Here is a 25,171-nt window from a genome sequence, read left to right on the forward strand (position 1 = left end):
TGTTGGTGGAGACAAAAACAATGTTTGAGCAACAAAAGCCCATGGGCTCCTATAAATTTTGGCTGGTGGTAATCCCACATTTAGGCTGGCCCAAGAAGAACCCCCTGCAAGCTATTTTGTGTTGTTGCACAACAACACACACACACACACACACACACACACACAACCTGAGGCTAACCTCTGAGCCTAAGCGGTTTTTGTAATTTTGAAAAATGTGTTTCAGCATCAGCAAAAAAAAAAAAAAAAAAAAAAAAAAAAAAAAAAATCCAAAGATTGACAGCAGCATGACATACTGCAGTGTGGTGAAGACCCTGAGGAGATTTGGGGTCAGATTTTTACAGGATCACACTGGCCAAAGCTGCAGACTAACAAACACACAATGGGTTTGATGTGCGACTGTGGCAGCGTTTCAACAATTTTCACCCATGCAATTTTCAGAAAGCTTTAAACACAAAAATGCAGACCCTTGGGGGGAAAAAATAAACTTCTGCAACTAATTGAGTAAATCAGAGGGTTGTCTGTCGTGGTGCACATTAGCCGAGAATGTAGCCCGGACCACCCTCTTAGAGACTTTGTTCACACTTAAAGACGGAGCAGTGGAAGAATACTTCTAGAAACATCATTAAAAAGGCACTCTTGTATCGTTTGTCATGGAAAACCAACAAGTAAACATCCACGAGTATACAAGGAGAACATAAAAGCTACACACATACCCTCCTTGACTTCAGTTGCAGCAGGTTTTAAACTTTCTTCTTTTCTTTGCTTTATGGCCTGTAGTTCCTTCTTCAGTTGGCGCGCTTCCTTTCGTAGTTCTTCACTGTGAGCAGAGAAACATTGTTTAATAATGTGAAATCAACACATTTAACTATTTTATAACAGTTTCTACATCTGCAAATGACAAGAGGGTTGACACAGAGAGATCCTCAGACAGAAGGAATTCATAACTTTTGGTTCCATTTGCTGCTGCCGTTACAAAAAGTCCCTTTAATATTGAATGTTGAAACAAACCAAGATGACCAAGTCTCAAGTCAAGACCAACGAGTCCAAAACTGAAACTAAATGGAGGCTGGAAGTCCCAAGTCAAGGGGAGCAAATCTCAAGCAATGACCAACATGTCCCAGGTCAACAAGCAAAGACCAAGTGGTGTCAAGTAATGACCAAGTAAAGATCAACAAGTCCCAAAAAACACAAAAACAAGTTAAAGTCAAGATGAACAAATGCAAGTCATAAAAAAAAGTAAGGCACAACCAGTCCCAAGTCAAGGATATAGTCCCATGTAAAGACACCCTGTCCCCAGTCAAAATCAACTAAAGATCAACAGGTCCCAAGTCAAAATTATGTAACGACCAAAAAAAATCTCACAACCCATATGTCTGAAGTCAACAAGTAAAGATAGGAAAGTGCCAAGTAACAACTGAGTAAAGATGAATAAGTTCCAGGTCAAGAAGAAAAAGTTCAAGTCAAGACCATCAAAATCCAAGTCAATACCACATACAGACCAATAAATATAAAGTAACGCCCAACAAGTTCCGGGTCAGAAAGAACAATTTCGAGTCAAGATCATTAAGATCCAAGTCGAGACCATGCAGATATCATTAAAAACCAAGTGATGACTAACATGTCCCAATTAGGGGTGGAACGGTACAAAAAAAACCTCACGGTTCGGTACGTACCTCGGTACGGACCCTACGGTTCGGTACATTTTCGGTACAGTGCCGAAGGAGGCGTGTAGCGAGGTTCGAGCACATGTAATAGATATCTGAATCCTGCCTCTTCTACAGTGGAATATGGGCGCATAGCAGATGGACTGTAAATTCCAATTGCCTCGGTAATTTTTTTTGCTCTGCATGTATTCGTATCCAGGGGTTGTTGTAATACATTTGGGAGACGTAATTGGTCGGGTCTTTTCATGGTTCTATAGAACGCATCTGACGGAGGTGTGTGGTGGTCGGTAGCTACGCCCCATGTCATGCTATCACGGCTGAAATGTTTTATCATACCACACAGACAGAACCGGCGCGTGTTTAATAAGTTAAACTTACACGTTTCCTCTTTTGTCTGCGGCGCTCTGCTCTCCTTTCTTCCTTCATGAAACGAAGAAGTATCGCCTGCGCTTGATCCTGACTCTCTCTGTGTGCTCTTCCAGCCTCGATATTAGACCCCTGATGTGATCGTCCATGATTAATATCACCATCATGCAGACCATGAACACGGTGGCCTCCCCGCTCTCCATATTAGCTTCTTTGTGGTGTTTTTTCTTCTCTCCTTACTTTTTGCGGGTTTTGTTTTGTTTTGTTTTGTTGTTGAATGTGGCGCTAAACGGCTAACGTAACACGTCACTGACGCAGACGGCTGCGCGCGGGGCATCAGTCCCGACCTGGTCCCGACTCATGTGCGAATGCAGACTGAAACAGTTCCGCTGGGGAAGGACAGTTATCAGAACGAAATTCGAGTAGGACAGTTCTGATAACTGCGTTCTTATAACTACTCTGTCCGAAAGCGTATATCTCTACGGACCAATCAGAGCTTGCATGTGGCAGTGTTTAAATGGGTCATGAAGGAAACTCTTGCAAAATAACAGTTCCGCGTTCAGATCAATATTAAACTTCCGTACCGTGTGTATTCTGTGTGGCAGTGCGCGTACCGAACCGTGACCCCCGTACCGTGACGGTTCGGCACGAATACATATACCGTGCCGGCCCTAGTCCCAATACAACAATACAAGCAAGTCCCAATTCAATAAGACCAACAAGTCATCATGAGTCAACAAGTCCCCAGAAAACAACAAATTAAAGTTCAAGACAGAAAAGAGAGTAGAGCCAACAAGTCCCAAGTAAGATTTATAGTCCGTAAAGTAGTAAAGATAACATGTCCCCAGTCAAAACTAACTAAAGATCAACAAGTCCTATCCTGTGACCTGTAAGAGAGGTCAAGGCCAATAAGTATAAATTCAAGGCCAAAAAGTTCCAAGTAAAAAAATCAAGCCAAGAAGTCCCGAGTCAAGACATTATGTTCCTATATAACATGTTCCTATTCAACAAAGATCAACAAGTCCCACGTCGAGGTAATTAAGTATCCTGTCAAGACAAAAGAGTTTCACCTAAATTTTCACTTAAATTCTACATCAAAACCAACAAGCTGAAAGTCAAGAGCAAGTCAGAGCTAACACGTGCCGAGTGAATACTCACATGTGCCAGGTAGAGTTCCAAGTCAAGGCCAATGTAAGTACCACTAACAAGTCCGGAGTTAAGAGAAGTAAGTATCAGGTCCAAAGCCAAGACCAATAAATCCAAAACCAAGAGAGGAGGTCAGGTGAAGAACAATAACTCTAAATTCAATGGATTTTCAGGTCAAATTTAAACAGAATCAAATCAAAATTAATGAGTCCCAAGTCTAGACCAAAGGATTTAAAGTCAAGTCCCCACTAAATACCCTTTAAGGTAAGTCCAATACTGTGTGTTTTAAGTTATAAACAAAAAATGTGTTACAATTCAAATGGGTTCATTAATCACTGAATGTTGATGTCAAAACAGAGTAGCAAGTCTGTTTATCGAAATCATTTATTCTTGTTTCAACTCAGATTCGTCATTTCAGTCCCAATCGTCTGACTCATGTCCACGCCGCCTATAAAACCCATGCATGTTTAATCTAATTATAAAACAGAGCAACACACTTTGGTTGTGTGCAGTTAACTACAGAAACGCTCTATAATACATGAAATGCACAATGTTGTTAGCAGCAGAAGTAATAAAAAAACTTTATATTTCCTTTGCTCAAGTGGCACTATATTAAGAATTATAGGGGCTGCTTGTGGTCAGCCTCCCTCATAAAAGCTTGAACTGGATGACAGAGGCAGGCCAAGGCACATCCTGGCTTCCTTGACTCAAGGTACTGTCCCTTTTGGGCAAGTGGCCCAGCTCAAACAAGCCCATCAATGCGGATTATTGTTCCCTTTCATATGACTCAGATTAATGCCAGTTGCAGAGCAGAAATGTTATGCTAGGAAATAATAATATTTTTCTACTGCCTGACAGCTCTGTTTTGATCCCATTCACTTGCAGAGCCACAAAGCACAGGTAAGCTGCTGAGTCTGGGCCCCTGGCCTAGAAACATGTGAGGCATCTCCAGATCAAACAATGGCTGCTTTTGTTTCTTACATCTGCTTCTCTGGACTGACATTCATTTATATTCTTTTCTTTCCTTTTATCTGCGGCTTTGATTCCTCTGTTTGTAGCTCGTGTTACATTTGTTTAATTCGCCGACATTGTCTGCAGCAAAAGCAGAGAGGCATCAAACTGAGTGATATTTTAACTGTAAGTGCCTCGGCAAATGTCAACAGCTGTGTCTGACTTGATGTCATGTCTCTTCCCTAGTAGCTTTCTCGGTTCCTCTGAGGATATGCATGAGGAATCAGTCAGACATAAGGTTGTTAGTCCTCTACCGTTATGAAGAAAAAAAAAATAATACAGCTGAATCCAGACAGAGTTGCCAAGAGCAGAAACGGTCGGCAGTCATACTCAATCTGTGTGCTCTGCTTTGTCCGGAAGAAATGACAACAAACGTCTTCTTTGAGAATAACATTTTATATACAATATTGTAAGCATAAGCGGTCAAAATAACTCAATACTTTAAATAGAGCGGCTGTTTCGTCACAGCTCCAGATAACGGCGGGGATAAAGAGGGATAAATAAGGAGAAATTGTTTTGATTTTCTTGCTAGAACGTTTAGATATAAAACAACATATAAACCAAACATAACTAATTTATTCTTCGTTAAAAACACACTTGGCTGCAGAATGTTGGCAAAGATAACACGGACAACTACGTCAGCGAGGCAGTGATTGCCCAAATGTGAAGACTTACTTTGAGGGAAGATGCTTTCAAGTCATGATAACATGTCCAAAAGAGAATTAAAGCCAAATTCTGTGTTTTTTTTCAATCAGGGCCTTTTTTCTATATATTTTGGGTCTAAATCTGTCACAGTCCAACAACCAACTACAGGAGGTGAGAACATCATAAGACTGGGGAATGGTGCCAAGTAAAAGTGTACATATTTGCAAATGATACCCTAAAGTATCTAACAATATGAGAAATACCAGTACAGAGGTGCAACATATTTATAAAAAAAAGAATCTTAAAAAAAAAAAAAAAAAAAAACTGTGAATAGAATTGAATTAAATTTGGTAAATTTAAATCATATAAAAGAACAATTGAACTACTTCGGCCTAAAAGTTATACATCAATGCAGACCTCTTACTTAGACACAAACAGGAGAGACCACACTACAATCTATTTGAAGACTATGTAAACAGCGTCAAAAAGAATTGTATAAAAAGTCAAACTCATATCGAAACACAGTTTCTTAACCTGGGAAAACGTGAGTAAAAGTGTTGATACGTTCGTTAGATCTCCAATTTCAATACAGTTGGAACGATGTGCAACTCTAAATAAAATAGAATGCAATGATTTGCAAATCTCATACGCCGATATTTCCTTCACAGTAAAGTATAAACAAATAAATCAGGTATTAAAAATTAGATTTGACTGTATCACTAATATCAGGTTTTACTATTTCATGAGAAATATTGGCTCATCTTGAATATGACGCAGGCAGCACATGTCAAAAAAGCTGGAAAAGTAAGTGGTATTGAAAAGAAACGGCTGAAGAAGCGGGGAGCTACTAATTGGGTCAATTAGGTCAGTAAGATGATTAGGAATATAAAGAGCACCTTAAAGAGGCAGAGTCTCTAAGGAATTAACATGGGCAGAGGTTCTGCCCTGAAAATACTGTCCTGGAAATCGCTGCATCCAGAGGCTCAGGAACCCTTCCAGAAATTATTGTCTGTGAACACAGTTCACCGTAACGTCCACAAATACAGGTTAAAACTCTATCATGTAAAGAAGAAGCCATATGTGAACATGATCCAGAAACACTGCTGTCTTCTCCGGACCAAAGCTCATTTAAAATGGACTGAGGCAGAGTTGGAAATTTTGAAATTTGAAATGCTTTGAGGAAATAATGGACTCCAGACTAAAGGAGCAGAACTATCCGGCTTGTTATCAGGTCTCAGTGCTCTGATGGTATGGTAGGTGCATTAGTGTCTATGGAACTGGAAACCTGCACATCTGGAAAGGCGCCATCAAAGCTGAAAGGTATATTCAGGTTTTAGAGCAACATCTGCTCCCATCCAGCTGACGTCTTTTTCAGGGGAGGCCTTGCATATTTCAGCAAGACAAAGTTAAACCACATCCTGCATCTATTCCAACAAAATGGCTTCGTGGTCCAGTTGTTACACAGAGGTAAACATGGACCTGTCCCAACTTTGTACTGTAAAATTGTAAAGTACCACACAGAGAAAGTGCCATTGGACAGTCAGTCTTATCATCAATTAGCACACACCTGCAACAAAGAACTAAGGCACATTACAACTTATATTTTATTCTCCACACCTATAAACGATGGCTGCTAGCTAATCAGACGTGTTAAAATTTAGAGTAGTGGTTTCTGCTTCTGCCATAATGTTTAATCTGTGCATGGTTTTGTATTTGTCTATGTTTATGCAGTTTTATCTTTCATGCGCTTTGGTATGTTCTTCCTCGGCTGATTTCTTATCATTAGGGGTGGGTGAAAAAAATCGGAGAGGAAAAATGTACATATTGCGATTTTTTTATGGGATGATTTTAAAAATCGATTTTTCTCACCGGAATCAATTATATTACGTCATATCCATGTCCAGAAAACCTTCATCAATTCATTACATTAAGTTATGTTAAAACTAGCCCACATTTGTGCTGTGTGGACATTTAAATTAATTTTGAAACTGTAAACTTTAAAAAAATGCTGTACATGTTAAGTACCTCTTTTTGTCTCAATTGAAATAAATGTCAGCTGCTGGACTGACTGACACAGACTGATGTGCATTGTTTATGGGAACGACATTCATTCTAAAAGTTTATTATTTAACTTGTTTGTTTTTTAAGAAGGAAAAGAAAATTGCAATTACTGATTATATCGAATCGCAATACTTGTAGAATCGCAATTATCAAGAATCGTGATACAAATCAAATCGGTACCTTAGAATCGTGATACAATCGAATCGTGACCAAAGCATATCGTCCCACCCCTTTTTCCCCCCCAGAAAATGATGTAAGTGTATTGAATCGAATCGTATCGTTGGCTGAATATCGTGTATCGTATCGTATAGTGAGATTAGTGTATCGCTACAGCCCTAATGAATATGCAGCGCGGGGAGAGTGGACATTACACAGTTATGGCGCATTTCCACCAGCTTGGTACGGCTCGATACGGCTCGGCTTGGTTGTGTTTCCATTACAACCGAGTATCACTTCGTGCCTCCTCGATGTGGGCGGGGTCGTCGCTACACGGCTGCGCGAAACCTCCGTGATGTCATTTACACGGCGCCGAGCAACGTACAAATCCGGAAGACCAGAACAACAACAACAACAACCAAGGAGTGGATTTCCTCTGCGAAGCCATCTCGTAGCAGTACAAACTGAAGCAGTAAAATGTGGAGTCTTGTCTTGAGTCTTGTATTCATTTACATTCTAGTCGGTCGTCGCGCTGTTATGACGCTTCCAGTGACGACACTTCCAGTGACGACACTTCCAGTGACGACACTTCCAGTGACGACACTTCCAGTGACGACACTTCCAGTGACGACACTCATCGGCCAATCAGTGGAAGGCAGTCGGCTGACGTCACGTTTTAGTAACGCTTCGGCTCGCTTGGAACCAGGGCTGAGGTGATACCAAAAGTGTACCCGGTTGCAGGTACTGCGTGCTAGTGGAAACACGCAAATAGACTACAGAAAGCGCAGCTTTAAAAAAAAAAAAAAAAATAGTGGTTCTTGTTTTCACTTTAACAAACTGTGGCACCAAAATGTCAGATCACACTTTCTCACTGGCTACATCCGGGGGGATCGGCTAAATTTAAGACTAGTTTTTATCACAAAGGGATGTAACCACGAACGTCCATTCCTGGCGACTTGCAGACCATCGTGCTTGGAGTGAAGATTTGGACCGGATGAATACTGCCCGTCAAGTATGAGACAGCAGTGCAATGTTTGTTGAGGGGAAAAGCCGTTCGAAAAATACAGATCGACTGGAGGCCGTTTTAGTCACCATTAGCTTTTGTTGCTCCATCTCTCCCTTCTTCACTTCTATCCAGTTTCTGAGAGCTTTTCTATTGTCCAGTAGGACTCAAAGAAACGCAAAAGCCATCAAATTCAAACGTCGGATCTTAATTCTAAAATGTCAAACTTAATGCATAGGAATAACACGATACAAAGGGCAAAAACAGACAAAAGAGAGCACAGATTAAGCCTGAAAAAGTGAGAAAGATGGCTTTACTCATTGCAGAAAGACTGAAGTAACAAATGTGACCCACGGCGTTCCCAGGAGCGAGAGGTGAGGTATTACATTTCTGTTCCTCAGTGAAGAACACGTTGGACTGAGTGATCATTTTCTGCCTGCCTTGACATGCTGCGACGCTGAAAACAAGAGCGATGTATCTATGGCAACAGTCAAATAATCAGCCCAACAGCCCTGGTGGCAATAAAGAGAGAAGAGGCCAGAAGGGGTAGGAAATGCCCCAACACCACCTGCTCAGAAACACCAAAGGGCTAAGCCGGTTTCTCCTTCACATCAAAACCCTGAAAATCATTTTTCTTTCTGCACACTGAGGATCAATAAATCCCCCTTTTCAGTACAGTCATGCTTTTATTTATTTTCATCATAATGGCCATAAACACATAACATAATCCCTCACGTTTTGGTTATTAATAAGATTTATGCAGAACTCTTGCATGATAAGAATGGATCTTCATAATATCTCTGGAATTCAACTGACTTGATTAATTGTTTGGAGAGAAAATCTCTTTACCTTCAAAGCTGTCAATCAAATATATGGATTTGAAGTTTTGCTCCGTTTCATGTTGCTGTAATTTGAATATTTTTTTGAGTTTTTAAAAGCTGGCCAGACATTGGCTGAGCATTTATCACCATTACCACTATTTTTCTTTACGTGTTCTAGACCAGGCGGCAATCATTGATCAGCAGTCGCTCAAAACAATCACTTCAACCTCACACGCTTCGCACATTTTCAGTTCACGCCAGATCAATAATGTTCGCGAACACATCTACGTGTCATAGCCTTTTGCTGCCACTTGGGGGCAGTATCGGGAATATGTGGAACAATCAGAGGTATGGGCTCCTCTCTGTGTTAAATGAATGAAGATTCATCGACACTCTGTGGGAGCTGAGAGCGCTGCAGACGCATATCTCTGTGCTACCATAAAGGGAATCTGTTCAATTCGCTGAAACGGGAGTGAGCCGCATCAACTCTTCAGAGGTTCCAACTTTGATATTTGCCATGTCAAAAACTAGGATCACGTTCAAGAGTTGATGGTAAGTTGAAAAGGGAGAGATGCACAGATGGATTGGGGGCTTCGTCAACAACTAAAGAGGACGCATCTAATTCGGATGCCTCTCGGTTGCCTCCATTTTTATTGGTTTTCCGGGCACATCCCAGCACACCCAGCTGGGAGGAGAATCCGGGGCAGACCCAGAACTCCCTGGAGGGATTATATGTCTCTGGTTTGGGAACGTCTCAGGATCCCCATCTCAGATAGCCACGGGGCTCCATATGAAGGTGAAGCATCAGAAATAAAAGCACCCTGAGATAAACATTCAATAGTCACAATTCTCTAAGTATCTAGTGGCTGATTCATTCCACAGCTCAAGAGATTAGTTCTGACACATTACCTGTCGAGACATTCTTTAAGTTTATTGGTTCTGCCTAACTCTAAAACTCACTCGTTTGAAACAAGCTAGTTCTGTAGGAAACTTTGGAAGGACCCGAACGCACACATCTAGTCCTGGATCTACGAATAGCCAGCACACCCCGGTCCAGATGCAGTAAACATCGATAACTCAGGTTCAGTGAAGAATGAGACTTATTCAGTGCTGGTAAAAAAATTTTTTATCTAATTAATCACATGATTTCCCTGATTAATCACGATTAATCGCATTTGTACGCAAAATCCAAAAATGAATTCAAAAGTAGTGTATAGCTTTTAGCATTTAGTTTTATTTTAAATGTACTGCCATATGAATGAAAGTGCCATAACATTTGTTGTGCAAACACACTTTTAACATCAGCCTTTTTATGTAGTTTTTATGTAGAAGCCGCGCTCCACTGTCTGTTTCGGTGAATGACTTGCTGGTATCAGTTGTGTGTTTTGTCTTTAAGTGATATTTTAGACTGGAACTACTACGATGATAAGACAATTCAACTTGGCAGTGTTTACAGATGACTTTGGTTCTGTCGACTCCGCCGTCTGGAAGAACTTTGAAATTAAAATGGCCAAGTAAAAGTTCCGTACCCTTCACCATGTTTGGTGGATCCGCCGATTACTTTCTTTTCCGGTTCCGCAGCAGACAGCAACAGACTTTTACAAAATAAAAGCCTGTGAGCAACAGACTTTTACAGTAATAAAATAAATAATAAAACCTGCGCTAATGCACGCTAAAAAAATTTTTTAATCAGCGTTAAATAATTAATTAGTTAACGCGCTAATAGCGAGTTAACTCGCCCAGCCCTAAAAAAAACAACAGTTGGAAAAGGAAATAAAGAGTAAATAGTGAGTCCACTTGTATCTATCCCTTGTTTGCAGTGACCAAGGAGAAGAGACACTCCATCCTCGACTCATCTCTCCGTCAATCTACCAGCAGGAGAGGAGACTTAAGAGTCCAATCAAGAGGTTTGAGAGGAACTCATCAACTATAGATAGAGAAGTAGGCGTAAACTGGCCAGGCTACTGATATTATGAGTCCTCCAGTACTGGCAGCCTGGGTCTACTTGGTGACTGCCAGCTACTGTCGCTCCTTCAGAAAATTAAAAAAAAAAAAACCCAGAGAGCTGTGGATGATTAACTTTTCATAAAGAAAGCATATGAGGTGACTGGCAGTAGACCAAGTGCTCTCTTATGATTCAGAACCTCGCATTAAACACACCAGAGTCTGGCAGGAGTCTGAGGCCAACACAGGAATTTGACAACCTTAAAAATAGTGCAGTGATGACTGTATGGTTCATCAAAAATTCTGCAGTTTTCCAAAATGTACAAGCACGCGTGCTTGCCTTTTTTGGAAATTCTTTTTAATCTCATCTGACCTTCGGCTGACTTTAAAAAATGTAAATACTGGCAAAAATCAAACGAGGCAACTTTTAAACATGGCCCCGGCACAACTCGGGCGAGTCAAACGTGTGTTCGAAAGGAGAATTCAACACCCAAGTCTTGTTTAGAGTGAGAACACAAGGATGGTAGCAGATTCTCGCTGCTACAGGGGGATTCAATCCAGTCTAATGACTGAACAAGTGATGTGGATGAATGTGCTGGAATAACAAGGCGGCTGGGTGAAACTCCCCTCAGGGGGCACTCCATGGCTTGGTCAAAAGCCAAGGAGAACTGTGAGCAGCAGTGGAGGAATCCAACCTCAACACAGGAATCTGCATGACTTTGCAGAGCCATCCAGGCTAACACATTACCCACGCAGTGGACCGAGCTTCCCCTTTCAGAACTACTCATCTGCCTCTTGACGACAGACTAGATGCTCTCCTTATTAATCTTGTCATTAATCTCGTGGAATATCACGGTTACGTCTAGCTGTGGATTTTCTATTCCTCTTAGATAATGTGCTTGTTTGAGAGTACCAACCGTTGTTGACATTGATCCCGGTCCGAGCGCCATTCTTGTTCACTTTCAAGCATAACCTCCACATCCCTAGATATGTCTGGAACTGTTTCCAGCAGGCAAGTGCCCCATATGAGGCAGGCATGCTACAGTGGGCCAGAGATGTGTAAACCTGGCAGTTCCAAAACATACACAAACCCGCTGCCAAGAGCTGGATTATCTAAGGCAGTTTTCTGCACAAACGCAGCGCCGAACGCTTTCTTGATCTCTGCAACCCCGCCCCCCCTCACCCCCCTCCGAGCATGCGCCCGGTTTTGACCGATGACAAGAGACAGGTGCAGCCAATTAATACACAGTGACATGCCGTCTGGGGTACGGCCGCTTGGCTGGGATAATTAGTGTCTGATGTTGCATTTTAGATTGCCCAGTCCACAAGGCTGAAAGAATGCTTTCTTATGGTGCTGTGCAAACTGAAGCGTGCCCAAAGCAAGCCGAGTAAGATGCAGCGATAAGTTAAATAAAAAACAACAAAAAAAAAAAACACAGCATCACTTTAGATGATGCTTTTTATTGCGATGGTCATTTTTTCGCTATGGGAGGTTGCTTGTTGGGCACAATCATTATACATAACAAACGTTATGAGAAACCTTCATCTAAACACATGACAGAACACCAGAGGAAACACTGATTTTTCTTTGCTCTACGGGATACCTAAATACATCTTTTTAAGATTCCTGACCAGAGTAATCCACCAAATCCAAAGAAACCAGAGATTTTTTTTGGTTCCATTTTCTGAAACGAACATATGTTTGTTTCTCGAGACATTCGTGATGTTGACGTCTCGCATGCGGCTGAGTTGCTGCTAAAGTTAGCTTCAAGAGTCTGTAATTGTAGAAAAAACAGGCAGTCCTGTCTTCAGTGAAGTCGAGCGTTTGGCCGTGCTTTGGATTCTATAACGTTCCGGTCGATAAGGAGCTGGGACGCGACTCATTTCATATTCAAGGTTCGCAAAGTCAAGCACTTCAGAGGAGCCCCCAAACGCCCAGGCTCGCATCATCTATTCAAGACTAAAAGAGGATGAAGTCCAGCTGCCGACAAACACACATTGCACCACTTTGCCAAGCTCTCGATGAATTCCCAATGGGAAGAAAAACAAAACTACACTTAAAACTCCATCACCGGTTTAATCTCTAAAGGCCACACACAGAGCCAACTAAGAACAGGGGCTTCAGGTTTATACAGACAATTGAGACAAATTATATCATATCACTGCATGAACAGAGAAAGCTATAACTTACAAAGATGAAGGCCTGAGGGGGGGCATCGTTTTTCCTTTTTAAATATATAAACGCATGTTTTTCTCTGCTTTGAAGCTTACTTCTGCTTTGCTTGCACACTCCAACAGATTCTGAAATGAGTGCAGTTCCTTTAATGGCGTGCTGTAAAAGGACCTAATATAAGATGATGTGAAAAACTGGATAGCACCTTAAACTCTAACGGGCTCCGAGTTATTTCCGATTGCATCATTAAAGCCTCCAAAATGCAGCTATGCGATAACGTGTGATATGAATCACAGGATGTGCAGCTCTGTCATTTATCCTCGGGCTGCAGTAACTGGAACAGCAGAGGGAGCCAGGCCCTGCTGGCAAGAAGCAGCTCACACTGTGTCCCACAGCCATATGGAAGCGTTTTTGCTTCTCCAGTCGTACCCCATCGGATTCAACAAAGGTGGCGACTACCACATACGCTGCTTTTGGGACTTCATTCAGTGGTGTCTTTTATAGAGCAAACCCCCCCCCCACTCCCCCCCCCCCCACCCACCCGCTGAAGAGGCCTATTCTTTTTTTTTTTTTTTTAAAAGAAGCAAAACCAGTCTTAATCAATAGTGGCACAAAAGAAGTGCAAAACACTGAGAATGGAATCAGAAATCCAGATCGCCAACGCAAATATTTCAGCAGCAATTTCAAGACAAACTCGGTGTAAATTGGAGCTTTTCAGAGTGACTGTAACTCATATCTAATGTTAACATTGTTATTTGGCAACTTTCCCTTGAAAGTTAACAAGTCCAAACATTTTGCAATCATGGCATATTGCAGTGGAATATCATCTGGCGGCTTAATAGCAACATAAAATGGTTTCTGTCCTGATGTAAAAACCATTTGGGAGTCAGGGAGACTCCTAATTTCATGGTTTTCTCAGCAGCCTTGACAATAAGGGCAAAGATTCAATGAGGATTGTAAATTTGATTCGGCAAACACCAGAGATCTGCTTTTCCCATACATCGGAGTACAAAGGGGATCAAATGGATGCACTCCTGCATCGGTGAAGTCCAACTAGGCAGCACTAAGAAAAGCGACTGCTTTTAACGTCCTTCCCCTTTTTTTTAAGCTGATGACTAGATAGCGGTCAGTGCTCCTCTTTGCACACAGAGTAGCTGAAAGCCCAAAGCAAAGCAACGGTGGGAGAGCCGAACTCGCCCTGCAACAATGCCCTCTTTGTCCTGGACTAACACTGTACCTACCGGCCTGCTCTTTGATTCCCTGCCAAGACAAACCACTGTGTTGGGTTACAGTTCTTGTAGCAAAACAATCTGCGCTTGTGTTTAATATACTACAGTCTGCCTGCATTGAGCTGGCTGTCAGTCAGGCCATACGCACACATAACTGACTGGGGGCCTGCTCCTTATCCCATTAGCACTAATGAGAGAAGGGTATGTTTAATATGTGTGTTGAGGGCTACCTGCTCAGAGGATATGGAGTAGAGATAACTGCCCGGCCTGCAGCATCAAAGAGAGATGACGGATAAATCCCTCTCTGTTCTTCTTGGGTTATCCTTTTTTTTTTTTTTTTTCTCTTACTAATTTTGCCTCACAGACCGTCGCCTTCCACTCTCGCCTTCGGTTCACACACACACACGGTTTGCTTCTACTTCAACACAGTAAGTAATTTGCGATGCGTGCCAACATTCCTGTTTCAAATAGCAGGTCCACTAATGTTGGTCCAGTGAGCTGCGACGTGTGTGTGTGTGTGTGTGTTTCGTGGTGTGTGTGCACGTTAAAAAAGGGAGTAGACAGAAACTGGACTTTGACAGCTGAGAGCATTTGGCCGTAAGGGTTTTCGGTCGTCAACAACAACAAATAACAATAAAAGGGGTTGACTTATTAGATTACTCGTTGTTTTCCGACCCACAGGTGTACCCACGAAGCCTGACTCTGCATGTGTTTTCATGTGTTCGGGCTGTTGAGGATCCCGATAGGTGCGATGATGCTGAATGCGTGACGAGGGCGGTCTCAGCTTGGCTGTGAGTTTCTAACAAAGTGGAGGTGCGAGATTTGTGAAAAAAGTTGGATTTTGCATTTTGAGAAATGTGGGATGCAGTTTTAATGGATCTTAAAGTAAAAATGAGCTAAATTTTCACATATATTCTTTTTGTATGATGTATGTTGGTGCACTTATCCAGGGGCATCTGGTCCAACAGCATCGCAAAAAAAACAACAACAAAAGAGAACCTTTTAAATTCGTAAAATGACTCATCCTGCCTGATCCTAACCCTCTATGTGTGAACACGTGCAAGTAAACAGCTCTGATTAGGCAGGACTTTCACAATAGCTGCACTCCTGTAAACACGGCATACTGACAGGCTAAACATGGGCTGCTCAAAATTAGGAAGATACGAAGCCGTTTGTTGAACACTGATGACAATAGAACTCGCTTTATATAAACCAAGAAGCTCGGAATGGACCACATTCTTCTTCTGCACCTGCTGGTTATTTGTAGAACATGTGGCACACATTAATACACCTGGACCTGTCCTACTATTACGAAAAAGGTCTATAACTCAGCTTTTATGGCAGTTTATTGTGATATATTGTGTGGCCACGATGCCACGCGACCAGCACCATTACAACATTCACCTTTTTCCTTTTTCCTGTTTCAAAGTGCAAAAGCGGGGCGCCACCGTTGACTCTGGTCAAACCGCCCTTCTCTGTCTCACTAACAGCCTTAAGGCTTTTTAACAGTAACTGCTAACATGTTCTTCTCAAATTTATTTATTTAGTTATTTATTATTATTGTTGTTGTCTAATATACAATAATTGTAAATATTTATAATTTTTTGAGCTACTTGACTAATTTGAGGATAAATAAAGTATTTTTCTATTCTATTCTATCCCATTGGACAACCACCCTCCTGTTGGCCCGCTCTGAGGACTTAAGCCTCGTTTCCACTATGCAGTCCGGTACGGGTCGGTTCAGAACGGTTCGCTTATTTCAGTGTTTCCACTACCACGAAAGCGTACCGGTCCCATGGAACCCGTTACCATTTTTGTAACCCTTCTGCTTGGGGTACACAGGACCGGTTCCAGGCTCTGCTCTCCGTTGTTGGTGAGGAGGCTGCGCAGCGGGAGCTCGATGGCGCTGTGCGAAACGAAAAAGTTTTCCAGCTGATTGCCGCAAAAATGGCAGAGAGTGGTTTCAACCGGACCGCGAGCCAGTGTTGCATTACGCTGAAGAAGCTTGGAGGTGGTTCGAAATTATGGATGTTATTTGTTATTTGCTATTTACGCTTCGGCCAAACTCCGCCCACCCCTGAGGGTCCCCTTTGTACAGTGGGAGAGCAAGCTGACCCCAAAGCGACTCGACCCGTACCGTTCTGAACCGACCAATACCGGACTGCATAGTGGAAACGAGGCTTTGAAGAACTTGATGTCGGGGTACTCGTGGAGGCCTGGTGAGGCAGACGACTTCAGACTGCAGTCGCCCCTCAAAGCAGTAACATCATCATTTAAAAAGCCTCAATATTATCAAATATTATGTGTTGTTGAGTCACCCAAAATCACTGCTGAGTAAATTCCGTCACCATGACACCTACAATTTGCTGTTTTGTGGGAAACTTAAGCGACTTATAACGCTGCTTTCAACATACATGCTAAGACGGCAATGCTCCGATTCTGAAGTCAAAGCAACTAAAGTCATGTTGACTTTAGACTTTACAAACAATCCACAATGGCTGACGGCAGGAAACTTAACTTTGACATGCACCGTTTTCACATTTGCATGGCTTAACTGGATTCCTTAAAGGTGCGGTCTGTAAAGAAGACATTCAGCCCTCCTCTGGAGGGGATCGCTGATGTTAGCCAGACTCACCTTTCTATCAGTATAACCTCCGGTCGCGCCACCGACTGATACAGTTTAACTCCATAAGACCACCTGTGGATTAGCTAAGTGCTCACAGCTTGCAGCAGAGATCAAGCCTCCAATGATCTACGCCGTCTGATAAATGATTCATGCTAGGACAAACGTCATTCTACGCCCCTTTCACTCCACACAAAGCGAAGGATATTGGATGTTCAGCCAATGCAGACAGGCTTGCGCACAGTCCTCCGAAAAGCTAACAGCACGTAGCCCTCAGAGATGACGCTGAGCATAAGTCATAGGTGAGTGGTTGAGAGTCAGCTGGTAGTACGATCAGACAATATGGATCCTTTTTAACCCAAAATAAGTTCTACATCAACTTTGACTTCTGTCTTCAACATGACAGAACAAAGCAACAGGACCAACGCTAGAAAAAGTGACCCCACACCTCGGATTGTTCCATGTATCTTTGAGACTGCCCCCAAGTGGTAGCTAAATGCCATGACAAGCAGGCATGCATTTGGGAAGCTGTAGCGGTACCAATGCAGAGCAGGTCTTGTCCTTCATATTTATCCATTCCTTAAGTCATTATTCAAGACTTAAGGAATATAGAAACTGTACAGACTGCATCTTTAATGAGGTAAAAACAAAAGGCTGTGAAAGATAATATCAGCACGAGTTTTACACAAATCAAGCCCCCTGAATACCATTGATGTTTCACATTTCGGCATACAGTCAATAACAATTAGAACGTGATGTTTACTTTTTGTGTCATATTGAGCAATATCTGAGCATGTTATTCTCGTTATGGTGTATGAAACGGACCCAATCAGAGAGCAAATCACGAGCGCCGTCCCGTTGTAATTGTTCGAGTGGACGTCTAAAATTTCCAACATTTGATTTGCATCAAGCCGCTGCATAACAATCGGGGCATCTCAGTCTCTGCTACTTTGACTTAAGCTTTTCAGGAAAAAAACTTAAACGAATCGCTTCAGTTGGTAACAAACAAAAGAAATGACTTTATCCAAAAAGACCAAGACCAAGACCCCCCCCCCCCCCCCCAATACAAGTAGGCTGCTATCACCAAAGCACAAAACTAAATGAGATTTGCATGAAAAATTATTCTATCTTATCAACTCTAACTCAAAACTCTTGAAGATGTAAATCTAAATTGCTGGACTATCCCTTTAATATTGATCAAAGGTGGGGATTACAGTGATTGAGATGACTGCGCCAAGCAAGTTTCTCGATCCATCATTTATACAACTTGCCAAGTTATACCCCTTTAGTCACATTTTGGCAAGTTTCAAGTCTTACTGAGACATATTCAGAATATATTAGCTTAACACGGGGGTTCTCAAATGTTTTCTTCCCTTCTTTTGAAGAAAGAAAAGTCTGGACTTCCTGACTATATCATGATTAACAATAATAGTGGAAGAAAGTATGCTGAAACATGCTCCAAGTTGAATTTCACTTAAATACAAGGCAGTGTGTGTGTGTGTTTTTGCCACACATCTACCCCCAAAATGTGCTTCATCTGAGTAAGAAATTAGTTTGGCCAAACAACCGTTTTAAACTGAATACATGAACCCCTTTTGGTGCGTCATTTGTACATCAAAGTGCTTCTGCAAACCAACCACAAGCCCATCAGAGAAACCGCCAGACAAAACATGCATGTTTAGGGGGAATTTGCTGCCGCAGAGAGGCTGAATTAATATGTGTTAATGATTGTTTTTAGTTCGTCTCGGCCCGAGGGCTGTCTAAATATTCATCTCATATCCTTCATGTGGTCACGGGATGCTCGTTTATTATGAGCTCAAGGTAGAGCTGAAACAACTGACTGACGGGAAGACATTTCTATAGTATCATATGATATTAACCTGAACATAAGAGGTTCTTTTTTGCAGACAAGATAAATTCTGAGACGTCCTCTTCAAGGTATGGACCGATGCATTTTTTTTTTCATTTGAGGTGACAGATTAATCCACGATGAAAGCAATTATTTGTAAATAAAATATCTAAGGCTAAAAGAATAGATAAATAAAAAGTCTGAAGCATCTGTTCTCATGCCACTGCATCCGTTCAATGAAAGAGGGTTATGAACAAGGCTTCAGCAGGCCCTCTATGTTATCAAACAGTCCAACAGGGCCCCCATCAGGCCACCACGCTGCATTACAAGTGAAGCAACAGTTTAGCTATGACGCTAAAGCAGCCAGTGATCGAGGCAACAAGCAGGAGGATCATTTACTGAGTAAACCTGCCATCTGTTGGATTTCTAGGATGACTCTGGGTCTGGCTGAATTGACTACCACATCTCCCACCATCTTAAGCTCATCCTTAACCTTAACCTATGATATTTTCCACGGGGTCAAAGATGGGGGTTAGGAAGAGATGAGACAAGGTAACACTTTTGACTCTGATTGAAACGTGCAGTCATACCTGCGGCTGGGCTTCTTCCCTCGCTCCTCCTCGTCGGACTCCGTTGCTTTCTCTGCACCTTTTTCTTTCTTTAGCTTTTGACTGATGAGTTCTCTAATCTTCTCTTTCTTGTCCGAGTCATATTCCTCATCTGCATCCACGTCATCCTCGACGTCACCGTCTGCCTCATCATCTGACTGGAAAAGGGGGAAAAAATTTAACTCGTGATCATATAAATTACGACTCCCTGAACTTTGCCTTTTTTTTTTACATCCTGTCCGACTTACGTGAGCCGCAGTTCCAGATGTTCCTTTCTTTTTTTTCCTTTGAAAGTAGAATAAAAACGGGTTAATATCTAAAAGCAAAAACAAAAAAAAAGGATTAAACAATTATTAACTAATTACTTATTACACAAACTTTTCAACTGCTGGAACAGAGCTCAGTCTGGGGTCATCTTTCAGAAGGTCATGGCTGCTTTTGCTTTTCCCTTTAAATGTCTGAGGAAACAAACAAAATCAACAAGATGACTCAGTTTTCTAAAATTTTCAGCATTTATCTACCTATAATAAATCGATCGAATTCTGAAAAATTCTATTTAAGTTCAATAGAAACTTTTAACAAACATTATGCCCCAATTTACACACAACAGCTGACCAGCTAGAACCACCTAATGTTGCTGCTCGATGGTTATACAGAATATTCATGCACGGATGATTGACATTTTAGGACTTGGTGGAAAACGTTAGCAGATGTTAGCCAATTAAACATTAGCTGTCTCTGGATGTTAAATATCTTATTATCGTTAACCTGCCGTTTCCAAACCTATGACTTCTTTAGGAAACATTCCTTAACACTACTACAAACGGACCACTTGTTGGGACTGACTGACATGAGGGTCAAACGCAGAGGAGGACACATACGCTGGTCTCTCAGCAGTTCAGTACCTGGCTGACTTGATTCACCATCTCCTCCTCCTCCTCAGCTTCCTCTCCAAATGACAAGAGACTGAAGTTCCTACAAAAAAATCAACATAGCGTTGGTGCTGAAGCATCAATAACAACAAATACTCGCAACAAAAATTGCATTTACCGTATTTTCCGGTGTATAAGTTGCACTTTTTTTGCATAGTTTGGCTGGTCCTGCGACTTATAGTCCGGTGCGATTTATATATCAAAATATATATATAGAATTTAACATATTTTTAAATGTAAAATTCATACTGACTGACATGAACCAAGGAGTAAACATTGCTATCTACAGCCGCTAACAAAGAAAGCTAATCGCGGGCTGAAAGCAAGACGGCCAGAGCTGGAGGAACGAGTCCACAGGTGGGTGCTTGAACAGCGTACTGCCGGGAGAGGCTTGTCAACGGTGCAGTTACGTCTCCGTGCCCTGGTACTTGCCAAGGAGATGAATGTAAATGACTCTGCAGGCGAGGCCTTCTTGATGTTATCGCTTCATGCAACGCAACCGCCTCTCTATCAGAGCACGGACGCCGGTGTGTCAGAACCTGCCGGCAGACTTCCAAGCCAAGGTCGACAGTTTCCGTGAGTTCATTGAAAATCGGGTAACTGAACACAACGAGTCACCGGATCACGTCATCAACGTGGACGAGGTCTGCTCTTGGTCTTGGATTTTGTGAAATAAATGTCTAAATAAGTGCGACTTATAGTCCGGAAAATACGGTAGCCACGTAGTTTATAGAAGCTATTCTAAACAGAAATCAAACAAAGAGTTCAAAGTTCAGTTCACGCTGATTAAAACTCATGAAAAACGAGTTCACATTTAAAAAATGAACTGGTTGGCGTTCATTTCTCCCTTTTTTTTTTTTTTTACGAGCTCCTCTGAATTCTCCTCATTATGTGGGCTGTACAGCCTGAGCACATTCAGACATGTCTCCGCGTTCATCCACTTTAATACCAACTCAAAATCAAACTAAAATCAGTCTATTTGAATGATAACAGTCACTTTCATGAGAGCATTCTCATCACGCAGATGCTGCTCCGTCAAGCTGAATAAAACACTGGCTCTCAACACAACTCTCATCATACACTGCGAAGCTCAATCCGTTTGCATTTATCATGCGTCAATTAAATCAATATATTTCTAAAAAAAAAAGGCGTACTCTGGTACAGATAGAGCAAGGAATCCCTGCATTGTTCTACCACATGATGGCGGGCATTTTTGCAAAGTGATTAAAGCACATTAGCCAGCAGAAGGCTCCCAACAAACACATCTGTCGCACAATTTCACATCCCACTAATGTAGGCTGCGGTAACTTAAGCTGCGGGTGAAAGATTGCAACGCAGCAGCAAAAATGAACCTAAAAGAAACTGAGAAAAAAAATAGACAAGCAGTTGTTGACAACATGTGATCTGTTTAGTGCAAAATGCTCGAATAACCTGCTGTCTGATGATGATATTGGGGGGCGGGGGGGGGGGGGGGGGGCTGGCTGGCTTAATCATGGGTTAATTATGTCATTAAACTGAGATAAAAAGGATTCTTTCATAAGATGAGGGCTCACTAGATTTTGTAATACCATAATCATCTTGTGCTCATTTTTTCAAGACAACAGGTTACTAAATGTTATTTTCTACACCGACTACTGACTATATGTCAGTGACCTTCTGCTGCATCTATCAGAGGCAATATTATTATTCTTATTCACAATATATGCGAATGTTTTATCGAAGGTTCTAATGTTTCTGGCATTCTCCCACTAATGAGATGGAGGAAAACGAAAAGAAGAATGAAGCCACTATCAAACAAATCCAGCAGCTTCACAACAAACTTTGTTCCAGAAATGAGGACGAAGGAAGTCCGAGCGCTCACTTTGTGGCTTTGGACTGAGATTTCTTTGCGTCCTCTTTGTCTTTTTCCTTTTTTCCTTTCTTTGTTTCGCGGGGTACGATGTCATCGAAAGGAGAATGCAGAACCTGGAAGAGGAAAACCGTGTCATTGCTGCGTGAAACAATGGGCCCTTACGACTAAAAAGTTGTCAAGAATGGAAAATCTCAGTAGTACCTCAGCAGTTCTTATCTTGTGGGGATTCAGAGGTCTTTCTTCGGCATTACATTCAACTTCCGCTAATCTCAGCATGTTATAAACCGTGTCTCCGGTGACCTGTCATAGAGATTGTTGAAATGAGAAAAAACAAAAAAACAAAAGCCACAACCCAAGAACTCTTTAACAAGAACTTTATAGTGCGTGTTCAACATAAATCGGCACAATTCTTCAGGTTTACCTTTCCGAATACGGTGTGTTTGTTGTTGAGCTCATCCGCACGTCCCAGCGTGAAGAAAAACTGACTGCCATTATCGTGTGGCCCTGCGTTCGCCATGGCGACCAAGCCCCTCCGGATGAAGCGCAGCCTGGAGTGAAACTCATCCTGAAAGTTTGGGACAGATGTTGCAAGTTTTAAAGAAGCAAGTTTGCTTCATAATCAGCTGTTTTCTCCTGATGTTTGATCTAATTTCGATAAAGCGTTAGTCAAGTCAAGTCAAGTCAAGTCAAGTAAAGTCAAATTTATTTGTATGGCACATTTCATGTACAAAACAATTCAAAGTGCTTTGCATAAAATAAAAGCATTGCAGCGGGGAGTGGAAGAAGCATTAAAAATACATAAAAGAATATAAGGAGAAAGAAATAAAACTAAAATGATTAAAAACAAGCAACAGTCAAGATAAATTAAAAGATACCGTGCAGATTTCATGCATAGACACATGAGAAAAGAAATATTTTTAAAAATGTCTACATTTGGTGAAAGTTTAATCTCCACTGGCAGTTTTTTCCACTTGTTTGCAGCATAACAGCTAAATGCTGCTTCTCCATGTTTAGTCTGGACTCTGGACTGGACCAGCTGACCTGAGTCCTTGGATCTAAGAGCTCTGCTGGCTTTATATTCTCTGAACATATCACAGATGTATTTTGGGCCTAAACCGTTCTGGGATTTGTAAACCATCAGCAGGCTTTTAAAATCTATTCTGTGACTGACTGGAAGCCAGTGTAAAGATTTTAAAACTGCTGTGATGTGTTCAGATCTCTTAGTCCGGGTTAAAACTCTAGCAGCAGCGTTCTGCATGAGCTGCAGATGTTTAATGCTCTTTTTGGGAAGTCCAGTTAAAAGAGCATTACAGTAATCGAGTCTACTGGAGATGAATGCACGGATGAGTTTCTCCTGGTCTTTTTGGGAGAGAAAACTTTTAATTCTGTTGATGTTTCTGAGTTGGTGAAAATCTGCCTTGGTGACAGCTTTGATGCGGCTGCTGAAAATAAAAGGAGGAGGAAAGCCAACTGACCCTGAATGGGCGGCCGTAGATGGACTCTCCACCCGTCCCTGATCCCGTAGGATCTCCCCCCTGAATGATGAAATCACGCACCACTCTGTGGAATATTGTGCCATCATAGTAACCTAATGCGTCGAGAAATGAAACATAGAAAAAAAGAATCACAACTCTTTATTTTACAGTCGTATAATTTCATAGTTACTTCCCAGAAGTTTTCAAAGAACGAAGCTCATACTTTAGCAGCGACTACAAAGAAAACAGGACCAGTTCAACTGATCAGATCAATGCCCATATCTGCTGAGATCGATGAAAAGTCTGGAAGCAAGATTAGAAATATGTGGAGAATGAAGTGAATAAATAAATAAAAAGTGTCTCCCCTATATTTTTGTACACAGTTAGTTACACAAGTTTTTTCCCATGGGACCACAAAATGAATTCAGGGCTTTAGACAAACTAAATGTCTAAAGTGAAATGGCTGATTCCAAACTGAATAAAAAAAACACAATTTCCTTAAACTACTATGAAATATGAAATGTTTAAACTGGCAAATTCTTTGCTCTTCAGCTCCCCTTACAGTTGTGGGCTGTAACACCGCTGCCATTAAACAATCAAACAAATCTCTGTGTGAGCACCGCACATTCACAGCCATACACATAAATGTATTGCCATGTTGAAGAGGCCACAAAGACGCCATCAAAAGTCCACAAAAATGTCAAGCGACTATAAAGCGAAACAGTATGGTGCTGGGCTGGAAACCAAAGTGGAGAACTGCGGTATCTCAGCCCCCAGGTGCTCCAGGGCTATTTCAGGCCCGGGAATGTGCACAACAAAAGTCAACGTACTTTAAAATGGCTCAGAAGCACATAGTATTAAAAGGTTCACAAACTGCCCCAGTGTTGGTTTAATGTTCATACGTTGTTCAAGACACGAAGATACAAATTTGCTCGCGCGACAACAAGTTTCCTTTCGTGAATCGTTGAACGCTTACCTTCCATGCACAACTGGACAAAGTTCCTACATGCTTTAGGAGCCTCTTTAGACCACAACTCAATGTCAATGTCACCTGCTGAGGTCTTCAACAGGACCTGAGAAAACATAAAAGAGGGAAACGTCAAAGTATTAAACGGTAAATGCCTTTTTTCCCCCCATAGCATGAAACGTTTTCCCAGACAACGTAAGTATCGACACTTAGCGATCATCAGCTTAGCATACACGACTTAAGACATTTTGTAAGTGAATAAAATACAGAATTTTCTTGTTGAAAATGCACATAGAAGGATTATGTAGAAATAAATATCGCGCTCACTTTTCCATTTGTTGGTGGTTCTTGAATATAAATGTTACTCATTCTGCCGCTGAGTTTCTGTTTCTCTTGACACAAGACAATTAATTATCTTACACTAACACGTAAACTGCCGATACAATACTAATCGGATCACAAATTTTTATTATAATGATTTTTCTTAAATGTAACAAGTATCAGTCTTTCCTCTCCACAGCCATATTGGTTGTCCATGTGACCGCGTTGTTTACTTCCGAGTACGCGGGGGTTTCTCAATTAATATATTTATTTACTTTGTATTTAGTTAAACTAACAATCAAATTGAAAAGACTCTATATTTATA

At 41.6% G+C, this 25,171-nt stretch overlaps 1 protein-coding gene across 2 annotated transcripts in view; it reads right to left on the bottom strand.

The window, feature by feature from the left end:
- Nucleotides 1-25,073, bottom strand: part of cwc27 (CWC27 spliceosome associated cyclophilin) — a 43,363-nt gene extending 18,290 nt beyond the window's left edge. For both annotated transcript variants that reach the window (XM_075456412.1, XM_075456411.1), the window contains exons 1-11: nt 24,853-25,073; nt 24,535-24,631; nt 23,559-23,671; nt 22,505-22,648; nt 22,285-22,383; nt 22,093-22,196; nt 20,205-20,274; nt 19,678-19,757; nt 19,548-19,584; nt 19,282-19,457; nt 714-817 (exon numbers count right to left, since the gene is read on the bottom strand). In XM_075456412.1, coding sequence (XP_075312527.1) covers nt 714-817; nt 19,282-19,457; nt 19,548-19,584; nt 19,678-19,757; nt 20,205-20,274; nt 22,093-22,196; nt 22,285-22,383; nt 22,505-22,648; nt 23,559-23,671; nt 24,535-24,631; nt 24,853-24,894 — 1,066 coding nt within the window. In that variant the 5' untranslated portion in view covers nt 24,895-25,073. The remainder of the gene's footprint in view (nt 1-713; nt 818-19,281; nt 19,458-19,547; nt 19,585-19,677; nt 19,758-20,204; nt 20,275-22,092; nt 22,197-22,284; nt 22,384-22,504; nt 22,649-23,558; nt 23,672-24,534; nt 24,632-24,852) is intronic.
- Between the last annotated feature and the right edge of the window lie 98 nt (nt 25,074-25,171).

Source organism: Odontesthes bonariensis, chromosome 22 (genome assembly GCF_027942865.1).
Source record: "Odontesthes bonariensis isolate fOdoBon6 chromosome 22, fOdoBon6.hap1, whole genome shotgun sequence".
Lineage (NCBI taxonomy): Eukaryota > Metazoa > Chordata > Actinopteri > Atheriniformes > Atherinopsidae > Odontesthes > Odontesthes bonariensis.